The 10,179-nt window shown below is 60.1% G+C and overlaps 4 protein-coding genes across 4 annotated transcripts; 3 read left to right on the top strand and 1 right to left on the bottom strand.

Annotated features, from left to right (window-relative positions):
* Positions 1 to 829: 829 nt before the first annotated feature.
* On the top strand, positions 830 to 4,927 carry ACA1_123230 (Eukaryotic translation initiation factor 2alpha kinase; the record flags this gene model as incomplete). Its single annotated transcript, XM_004353321.1, has 12 exons — positions 830 to 1,148; positions 1,207 to 1,304; positions 1,696 to 2,247; positions 2,328 to 2,392; positions 2,495 to 2,555; positions 2,649 to 2,737; positions 2,800 to 3,667; positions 3,785 to 3,895; positions 3,971 to 4,228; positions 4,306 to 4,443; positions 4,557 to 4,658; positions 4,742 to 4,927. The coding sequence occupies 12 exons, from the start codon at positions 830 to 832 to the stop codon at positions 4,925 to 4,927; spliced, it is 2,847 nt and encodes a 948-aa protein (XP_004353373.1).
* A 530-nt stretch (positions 4,928 to 5,457) lies between these two features.
* Positions 5,458 to 7,055, top strand: ACA1_123220 (uncharacterized protein; the record flags this gene model as incomplete). The annotated part of the gene is made up of 4 exons (XM_004353320.1): positions 5,458 to 5,981; positions 6,091 to 6,187; positions 6,300 to 6,500; positions 6,597 to 7,055. The coding sequence occupies 4 exons, from the start codon at positions 5,458 to 5,460 to the stop codon at positions 7,053 to 7,055; spliced, it is 1,281 nt and encodes a 426-aa protein (XP_004353372.1).
* A 79-nt stretch (positions 7,056 to 7,134) lies between these two features.
* On the top strand, positions 7,135 to 9,170 carry ACA1_123210 (uncharacterized protein; the record flags this gene model as incomplete). Its single annotated transcript, XM_004353319.1, has 6 exons — positions 7,135 to 7,264; positions 7,310 to 7,359; positions 7,556 to 8,127; positions 8,249 to 8,345; positions 8,409 to 8,609; positions 8,706 to 9,170. 6 exons carry the CDS (start codon positions 7,135 to 7,137, stop codon positions 9,168 to 9,170), a joined length of 1,515 nt encoding a protein of 504 aa, XP_004353371.1.
* Positions 9,171 to 9,263: 93 nt separating this feature from the next.
* Positions 9,264 to 9,974, bottom strand: ACA1_123200 (uncharacterized protein; the record flags this gene model as incomplete). Its single annotated transcript, XM_004353318.1, has 1 exon — positions 9,264 to 9,974. One exon carries the CDS (start codon positions 9,972 to 9,974, stop codon positions 9,264 to 9,266), a length of 711 nt encoding a protein of 236 aa, XP_004353370.1.
* Positions 9,975 to 10,179: the final 205 nt, after the last annotated feature.

Below are 10,179 nucleotides of genomic sequence, written 5' to 3'. Positions count from 1 at the left end.
GCCTTCTCCCGCCGCGCAATAAACGGAGCGCTCGTTCTGCAGCCTCACGAAAGGGGCGATCCGGTTCGGTTGCGGGCGAGGGCCTTGAGCTGTCCCGTAGCCTCCGCCCACCAAACCAGGGCATTCCCGTTCATCTCCCCTGCGCCAGTGCGGTCTTGGCCTTTTGAGTGCGGGGCGCGAGCACGGTCTGGTGGGAATTTAGAATTAATTTCGCAGCAATCTTGCCAACTAGAAATTTTCGAGGAGGTGTCGTGCCCTCCGCTGACGTCACCTGGTACGTGGCTGCCCGCTGACTAAGTCCATGCCCGCGGTGTACACCCCGGGCCATCAACAAGGCCGTGAGCACACAGAACAACTCCCGCCACACACTTGCACTTCACCGCAGAGGTACGGCCTCTTCACATCTACCGGCACTGTTGGTGTGCCGGCTGTTCATGCACCTAACTCACCTAGCTCTTCACCATTCAGCCACAACTCATCAAGCAGAGCGGCGACCCCACGCACCGCCAACAGCACCCCAAACGGCCGACAGAGAATTACGGTTGAATTTTGGGGTTGGAGGCACACAACCAACAACTCGCGCCCACAGCCGATCGCCGCGGTTGCCGTGAGCTCTTCGTGGCCACTACATCTTCTGCCTCAACCACCCACTCACCAGCCACCGCCCGACCCTTCATTTCTGCACCGGGACACAACCAACGCCAGCAGCAAGCAAACGAAGGATTGGAAGGACGGCGAGAGGGGCAAACGAAAGGCGAAGCATCGAACAACAGAATTTAATTGAGGAGGAAATCGAGAGGCGAAAAAATCCGTATTGTACAGAGGTGAGATGAGAGCAGGCCAGCCCATAGCGTTTGAAGAGGAGGAGCGGAGGGGCTGGCTCGAGCTCCTCCTGAACCGCAAGAAGGGCAATGGAACGAAGAAAAAGGGATTCGATCCGGTGCTGGCGCGAGCAGGCACGGTGCAAGATTTGCGACGGGCGGCAAACGAAACCAAGCCGGGGCGAAATGAGAGCGTACTGATGGAGCATGCGAGGCACCGCAAATGGAAGGACGATTTGGACACCGATACGCTTCATGCAAAGGTTTCGAACCCCAAGAAACCTCCCGCCTTCCTTCGTGAAGACGAAGGCGACGATCAATCGAACAGTACGTCCCGCATTCTCCTCGCCAGCGTTGTTGCTCATCTCCCTTCTTCTTTTCGCAGTGTACTTCCATCTGTTTTTGTTGGAGTACTTCTGGCAGCTGAGCGCGTTCGACCACGGCCGCTTCCGCACGGTCCTCCTTCACCTCATGACCACTGGCGTGCGTCTCGCCCTTCTCTTTTCCTTTCCTCTTCCTTTTCTCTTCTTCTTTTCTTTGTGTGTGCCACGTCACGTCGGTCCTTTTTTGTCGTCGCATTCCGTTCCGCACGGCGCATCGGCTATTTCGAAGAAGGGTGGAGTTCTCTCATAGAGGACGAAGCCACACCCGCTTTTCTCTCCGTCTCGCTTTGTTGTTGTGTGTGTCTGCAGTACTACCCGTTCTGTGGCTCTGTGCCGGCGGCAGCGGGAAGCCATCACTTTCCTTCATCGCGTCTTTTACATCGAGTGTTTTCACAAAGATAACACTGCGAGAAGAGCGACAGCGCTAACTCACATTTCGCCCTGCACACTCGACGTGGCCCACCGCGATGCAACGCACCACGCGCAAACAGATATTCGACATGTCGTACGACCACTTCCAGGCCCTTCTGTTGGACAAGAACGCTACCTCGGCCGCTGCCAAGGCCATGCCGCCTGGCCTGCACTCGCTCCTGCGCAACATCCTCAAGGAGTACAAGACCAACGGTGCCGATCGGCTGACCTACCTCCTTGGCTCCAGCGCTGCTACGCAGAACACCGCGGCTGCCGGACCTTTGCGCGTCTCGCGATCGTCCAAGGCGGCCGCCACCGCAGCGGCCATCGGCCTCGCCGATCCTTCCATGTTCATGCGCGACAGCAAGGACGCCGGCGATCACAAGCTTCTGCCGCGCTCGCGCTTTGCGCTGCGGGCGTCGTCGCGTGCCGCGCTCCCGCGACTGCCGCGCCACTTCTCGTCGCCGTGCCTGCCGATGCAGATCCTGTGCCCCAACCCTTCGTCGTCGGCCCTGCCGCCGCTGGCTCTCCCCTACTCGTCGCCCTACCTCCCGTTCACAAATTCCCGCTATGCCGAAGAGTTCGTCGAAGACAGCACCCTGGGCAATGGTGGATTTGGCACGGTATTCAAGGTATGTATGCGCCACACTCTGGCTAGCACCGAGCGCCGTTTCCATGCGCTTTTTTCTCACTCTCCTTCGTGAACGCGCAGGCTCACCGGCTATTGGATGGCCGGGTGTACGCCATCAAGAAGATCCACTTTCGTGTCTCACAGCGGTACTTGTTTGCCCTCTTTGAGCGCCGAACAGCGTCGATCCTTCGCTTTTCTAGGAACTCATCACCTTTATTGTCCGGCTTCGTCGTCGTCTTCTTCTTCAGTTCGACGCGCAAGCTCGAAAAGGTGGTGAGAGAAGTGCAAGCGCTGGCCTCTCTCGACCATGTAAATGTTTGTAGATATTATAATGCCGTACGTCGCCTCTCTTCCCGTCAACATGCGATTGCCACATCCGACTCACCGGCCGGGTCACTTCAGTGGATTGAGCCCATTCAGGCGCACGATCTGGAGGAAATGCTGCGCAAAGCCGAGAACTCGTACGAGGCGAGCGAGGAGTCGACTCTCAGGTACGCTCGCCTCATGCTTTGATCATCGTCCAAGGCATCTTCTAAAGTTTGTGTGCGAGCAGCGTCGATATACCAAGAAACCCGCTTGACGCCACGGAACTGCTGTCGACGTCGGAGAGCGTGTCGTCCCCGCTGCTCGAGCTGGACCGACGGAAGGGTTGTATCTCTGGCATCACCGAGTGGAAGGAGAGCGCCTTCAGCAACGAAATCGGCGACGAGGAAGAGGACGACTGCGACTACTTCGACCGCGGCACACCATCGACCGACGACGATGCGTCCAGTAAAGGCAACGGCGATGATGACGATGAAGACGACGACATTTTTGAAAGGCCGACCCACAACAAAAAGGACACCGAAGGCGAAGATATTGAGGCTGCCGAGCTCGAGGAGGCGAGCATCGAGGACGAAGACGATGACGAAGATGATGACGCTAGCCAAACAACAGGGTTCTTCCCCGAAGACGCAAGCGACTTCTTCTCGAACGAGTTTGCCGGCGACAGCGGCAGCAGCAGCAGCAGCGGTCAGGAAAGCGCGAAGGACGTAACGGTGGTGAAGAAGAAGAAGAAGAACACGAAGAAAACGAAAGCGGTGACGAGGCCGGCGAAGCGTTCCGGCAGCAAGCTGAAGCGGTCGATGAGCCGAAAGCGAAGCCACGATATCGCGAAGGCCAAGGCGAAGGCAAAGGCAAACGCAAAGCGAGGGTTGACCCGAGGCCTCAAGGCCGGTGCGGTGCTTCCACGGCTGAGCCTTTCGCCCGAAGGGCAGCTGGTGCCCTGGCGGCCCAATGACGTCGGCGACAACAGTGACGACGACGACGACGAGCACCACTCTGGTGACGAGGCGAAGGTGGTGAGTGGCAGCGCGCCGCTCACGCACACCCTCTACATCCAGATGCAGTGCTACGACGACATCACCCTCCAACACTGGCTGGTATGTAGAATAATTCTCCTGTCTGCTCGCCGATAGCGCTCTCTGTAGTCTCGGCCTTTCACAAGATGCGTTGGCCCACCTTTTTTTCTGATCTCGTGTGTGCGTGTACGAAAACAGTCGCGAGAAGGCCGCACGGTGGTGCGGGAGGAGAATCTGCATATCTTCAAGCAAATGGTCGAGGCCTTGCAGCACGTGCACTCCAAGCACATCATCCACAGAGACCTCAAAGTGCGTAACTACAGCTTTCGATTGACATCCGCTTTTCTCACATTTTGTGTTGTTGTTGCGTTGTGTGTCGTGCAGCCCGCGAACGTGTTCTTGTGCGATGGCGTGGTGAAGCTGGGTGACTTCGGACTCGCCAAGCGCAAGGTGTTTGTGGGCGACGCCGACGCCGATCACAGCGCCAAGAATTCGTACGAGGACGGAAAGACCAGTGGCAAGAGCATGGTCGCCCATCACGCCAAGGGCCAGATGCTCGAGGAGCACACGGCGGGCTGCGGCACGCTCAGCTATTCTGCGCCCGAGCAGCGGACAGCGGGAGGCAAGTACTCCGAGAGCGTGGTACGTACCGCACTGTGCGTGCGCGTGCGTGTGTGCGTGTTCTTGTGAGAGCGTAGCCTTACCAAGGACGTGTGCAGGACATCTACGCATTGGGCATTATCCTGCTGGAGCTCTACCACCCGTTCGGCACGGCCACGGAGCGGGTGCTCGTTCTCTCGGACCTGCGCGAGAAGTTGGTCCTGCCGCCGCACATCCCTCTCATGTTTCCCGAGGAGGTACTGCGAAGCGTCCCACACTCGGCACGCGCCTTCGCGCATCACCAGGCCTGGCGTTCACACTGGCATGACACTAACGTGTTGCCGTCACCTCTCTTTCGGGCCACATACAGGCGAGCGTGATCATGCGAATGCTGTCTCCGCGCCCCGAGCTGCGTCCGTCGGCTGCCGAGCTGCTCGCCCTCCCGCTCCTCTCACAGCACAAGCACGAAGAGGTGCGCTCCCCCCCAATAAACACCTGTGCAGGTGGCTACGATTATCTTTTATGATGCTAAGTGGTCGCTGTGGTTGTATGCAGTCGTTGGAGCGGCTGAACGAAGAGCTGGAGAGCAAGAACCGGCTCATCGAGAAGCAGCGCAACGAGCTGGCCGAGCGCGAGAGCAAGATTCGCGAACTGGAGCGCCAGCTTGCCCGCCTGGCTGCAGCAGGAGCCGGCTCACCAAACACCAACACCAACACCAGTCCCTCTCCGTTGTCGCCTTGAGTCATCTCCGGACACCGCTCCTGTTTGCTCCTGCTGTGCTTCGGGTGGTTGGTGCCAACAAAGAAAAGCTGCGGCCGCCAATCGCGAAAAAAAAAAAAACCCAACACGCTACACGGAAGGTGGAGGGTCTCCGGCAGAGATTTCAGATGCGTTATGTCAGGTGCTGGCCGGCAACCTTGTGCTCCTTGTCGTGAAGCTCATACCCTCTGCGACAGGTTGCCCACGCCCCTATGCATTTTGAATTCATCGAATGTGCTTTCATCTTTAATCCTAAACTCGTGAGTTTGAATGTCTTCTTTAGAGCAGAGCCGTGCGGTCGATGCGTGCAGCTGGGCAGGGCCGATGCATGCCGTGTGGTCCCAGGGCGCAAGCGCGGACGGCCGAGCAAGGCTTCCAAGACCCTCTCCAATCACAGCAGCAAGCAGCAGCGCCCAGTCACATCTGCACCCGCCCCCAGTGCTGGTGCTCCTCTCCCCCACAACGTTGCTGCCGGTGGTGAAGGCGATGGAGCGGACGACCAACAACTCTTCATGCTGAAGACCCTGGTGACGATGCTGGTCGACGACATGCGGAACGTGAAGAGGCAGAACATGGAACTGAGCGCGGAGGTCAGCAAGCTGCGCGAGTATAGGAAGCAGAGCCAGCAGCGAATTCGGCAGCTCGAGCGCCTACAGCAGCAGAATGCCAACAACATCAGCACTCTCATCGCTCACATCACCTCCACGTCGACCTCCTCACCGCCATCGACTTCATCCCTGCCATCGCCATTTACGACCGCTTCAACTTCCGCTTCCGCTTCCACTTCGACATCAACTTTGTCGTCAACGATACCTGCCCAGTCTGCCCTCTCGTCATCTATGCTCTTCTCGCCGTCGTCGTCGTCATACCAGCAGATCAAGGCGGTGCCCTTTTCATTCCCTCCGCCTCCGGCGTTATTCTCCAGTAGCGATGGGCTCGACATGGGCGCGCCGTTCCCGCGCGCTGCGTCGGTTTTCCAAGCGTTGCCCTTTCTACGCGACTACAGCGGAGCCAGGCTCATCATAGCCGACATCAGGTTCGTCAGTTCTGGTCATCCTCTCGGTCGACGCTGTGAGAAATCACCCTCACCTTAGATTGCAATCAAAACCCACGCACACACACGCACACGCACGCACGCACAACAGCCAAGCGTTCATCGTGCTGCGCTCTGTGAAGAAGACGGACAGTCCGGCCATCTCGTACTGCTCGCCCAGTGCCGGCACGCTCTTGGGCTACTGGCCTGTACCTATCTCTTCGCAAAGCGATTCTTGCATTAGCTCGCACTAGACACGATAGGGCTGACCACACACACACCACACACACACGGCACGACTGCGGTCACGCGTACACGCAGGAGGAGCTGATGAACCGACCCATCACGGACATCGGGTGTCCCGACGTTGACACGACGGTGGTGCTCATGGTGGAGATCCAGCGCAGGCCACCACCCGGCCGCGTGGGAACGCCCTTCACCACCAGCTTCACTTGGCAGCTCAAAAGCGGCGAGGGCTGCCGAATCCAATGCCAGCACCAGAACTTGTGGCCCGGCCCGCCGGTACAGGAGCTGCCAGCCCCTTCCAAGTGTTCCATTCCAAGTGTTGTGGCGCGTGATGCGTGGTGCGTGATTAACTTTGGTTTGATTTCCAAATAGGGGCTTCCTCAAACCAAGTGGCACCTGGTGCGGTTTGACCGGGTGGTCGAGGACGGGTTGCCCTCACCCGCACCGCCGGACTTGGCCTCGTTGCTTCATGACCCGCTCCTGCAATCCCTGCTCCGCGCCAAACGTATTGCTCGCCGTTCCGCCTCTTCCCTGCTCCCTGCTGTGCCGGCAGCACCACCAGCGGCACCATCGCTTTCTGCGGAGGCGCAGCAGGCTGCAGAGCAGGGCAACGTCGACGATGCTGGCTTCGATCGAAGAGAGGACCAGCTCCCTCAGCACCAGTCGGAGAATGGTGACCTGTTCTCCGCCGTCGGCCAGCAGGAGCTCGACAACGACACACTCGACCTGGACGAGCTGGTCGCCGACATGCTGCGCTCGCCTCCCGACAGCGGCGGCGGCGGCGGCGGCCAACTGTTCTCAAGCCTGGCCGACGACATCGGGTTTGCATAGCGCCAGGCCATGGAGCACCCGTGCCGTGGCCGTGCCGGCTGAATGAAGCGCTGGAGAGGAAGAGACGGCGCAACGAGAGATGCAGCGCAACGAGCTGGCCGAGCGCGAGAGCAAGATTCGCGAACTGGAGCGCCAGCTTGCCCGCCTGACAAACGCTCTCCCCTTGCCCAGGCTCGGAGTTGCAAGCGGCCGCCCGAATGGCGGAGTTGGTAAGGTTTATATGCTATTGGCGGCCGCAGTCTTTCTTTTTCTAGGCAAGCGCCACCCGAAGCAGCACAGCGTGACCAAGCGTAAGTCGCCGGGGGTGTGTTGAAGAGAGGCATAGGGTACCATCGAGGGCTTCTCCGTCATGTCGTTGGTCGGTGATAGCAGGAAAGCTTGTGCTCCTTGCCGTGAGGCTCACGCTCTGTGCGACAGGTTGCCCCCCCCCGCCCAAACACCCCCGGGATCAACTGACTCTTTGTCTCCCAAGGGCGGCGCCGTGTCGTCGGTGCGCGCAGCTGGGCACTGCCGATGCGTGTCATGCGCCCCCGCCGCGCAAGCGCGGACGACCCAGCAACGCTTCCAAGGCCAACTCCGATGGTAACAAGCAGCAGCGCCCTAGCGCTTCTCCTCTTAGGCCAAGCAACGACAGGTCAGGAGGAGCGGACGACCAACAACTCTTCATGCTGAAGACCCTGGTGACGATGCTGGCCGACGACATGCGGAATGTGAAGAAGCAGAACAGGGAGCTGAGCGTAGAGGTCAGCGAGCTGCGAGCGCTTCACAAGCAGAGCCAGCAGCGGATTCGGCAGCTCGAGCGCCTGCAGGAGCAGAACGACAGCCGCATCAACGCCCTCATAGCCCACATTCTCACATCCTCCACCTTCACCTCATCACCGCCATCGCCATCGACCTCGACCTTGTCATCAACCATGCCCGCCCAGTCTGCCATCTTGTCATCTTCTACGACAATCTCGAGGAGCGAGGGGCTCGACATGGGCTCGCCATTCCCGCGGGCCTTGTCGGTTTCCCAAGCGTTGCCCTTCCTTCGCGATTACACCGGAAGCAGTCTCGTCATCGCCGACATCAGGTTCGTCCGTTCCGATGAGCTCTAGACGCCAGACCGTGTTGAAACAGCATCGCCCTTACATACACTCACGCGCGCGCACACCACCGCACACCGCACACCGCACCACACGCTCTCACACCAGCCAAGCGTTCATCGTGCTGCGCTCTGTGGAGAAGACGGACAATCCGACCATCTCCTACGGCTCACCCAGCGCCTGCGCTCTCTTGGGCTACTGGCCTGTACCTACTGCCCTGCCACCTCCACCACACAAGTGGGCTGACGCACAGCACGCGCACACGCAGGAGGAGCTGGTGAGCCGCCACATCACAGACATCGGGTACCCCGACATTGACACACTGGCAGTGTTCATGGCGGCGATCCAGTGTGAGCCACCGCCCACACGCGTGGGACCGCCCTTCACCACCAGCATCGTGTGGCGGCGCAAGAGCGGCGAGGGCTGCCGAATCCAATGCCAGCACCAGAACTTGTGGCCCGGCCCGCCGGTACAGCTGCATTCCATTCTGTGCGTGTGCGGTGATGTGCTTGCGTGTGCCTGTCCGTGAATAGGAGCGTTAAACTGCAGTTTGATTCCACTTTAGGGGCTTCCTCAAACCAAGTGGCACCTGGTGCGGTTTGACCGGGTGGTCGAGAGCGGGCTGCCCTCACCCGCGCCGCAGGACCTGACCTCGTTGCTTCATGACCCGCTCCTGCAATCCCTGCTCCGTGCCAAGCTTGCGCTCTATTCTACGCCTTTCCTGCTCCACTCTGTACCACCAGCGGCACCATCGCTTTCTGCGGAGGCGCAGCAGGCCGCAGACCAGGGCAACGTCGACGATGCTGGCTTCGATCGAAGAGAGGACCAGCTCCCTCAGCACCAGTCGTGGGACGAGAACGGTGACCTGTTCTCCGCCGTCGGCCAGCAGGAGCTCGACAACGACACATTCGACCTGGACGAGCTGGTCGCCGACATGCTGCGCTCGCCTCCCGACAGCGGCGGCGGCGGCGGCGGCGGCGGCGGCGGCCAACTGTTCTCGAGTCTGGCCGACGACATCGGTTGTGCATAGCGCCAGGCCATGCACCCCTTATTCTTGTTGTTCTTGGTTGCACTGTAGTTGTTGTGTTGTTGATCTTACAAGCTGGTGAAGGGCACAGAGCGCCTACTGGCCCGAGGGGCCGCCAGCACGTGGGTGGTTGGGCGCACCACGAGCCCCACCACCACCGCCTCCGCTGCCGCGACGCGGGCCCCCCCTCTGGGGCTTTCGCTGCTTGGTGGCGGTCGCTGTCTGCTGTGGGTGCGGCATGAAGACTGACGCGACTTGCTCCTGATAGGGCGGCGGCTGGTACGGCTGGGCCTGGCGCTGGGCGGGCTGCGAGACAACGGGCGCTTGTTGGTATTGTGGGCTGATTCGGGCCAGCTCGGCGAGCAGCCGTCGGTTCTCGGCCTCGAGCGTCGCGATGCGCTGCTCGAAGGCGGCCCTGGCGCGCTGGGTCTCAGCTTCGACGGCGGCTAGCCGGGCGGCCATGTTGGCGTTGAGCTGGTTGAGCGTCTGCACGCTTCGCGTGAGCTCGTCGATGCGCGGGTCGGCAGCAACGACGGGCTTGCGCTGCGCGTTGACTGCGGCTTCGTCATCGTTGGCGTGCACGACGGTCCAGTAGGGTTCGTAGTCCTCCTCGACCTCGATGGCCTCGAGCTCGTTGTAGACGAGCAGTGTAGCGAAGGCGTCGGTGGCGGCGTACGAGAGCTGTTCGGGGGTGAGCTGGCGGTTGGCCCAGTTGCTGCGCGCCTTGCCCTTGGCCAGGCGCTGGCCGAGGAGCTCTTGCGCAAGCGAGGCCAGGCCCAAGCGCTCGTACCCGAGCTCGCGCGCCATCTCAGACACATCGAGCAGCCCTCGTGGGGTGAGAAAGTACTGAGCACGCAGCTTCTTCAGATCGTTGTATACATTGAGCCCCACCTGCAAATGAACAGGAAATCAAATCAAATCAATCAAATCAATCGAAATACGATTAAATTGCTTCCACCTGGTGAACGGAGCTCGGGTTGTAACCTTCAAGAAGTACTTGTCGAGAAGCAGC

The sequence above is a fragment of the Acanthamoeba castellanii genome, assembly GCF_000313135.1.
Source record: "Acanthamoeba castellanii str. Neff unplaced genomic scaffold scf7180000084686, whole genome shotgun sequence".
NCBI lineage: Eukaryota > Discosea > Longamoebia > Acanthamoebidae > Acanthamoeba > Acanthamoeba castellanii.
The sequence above is the reverse complement of the archived record's forward strand: the minus strand, read 5'-3'. Positions and strand labels throughout refer to the sequence as shown.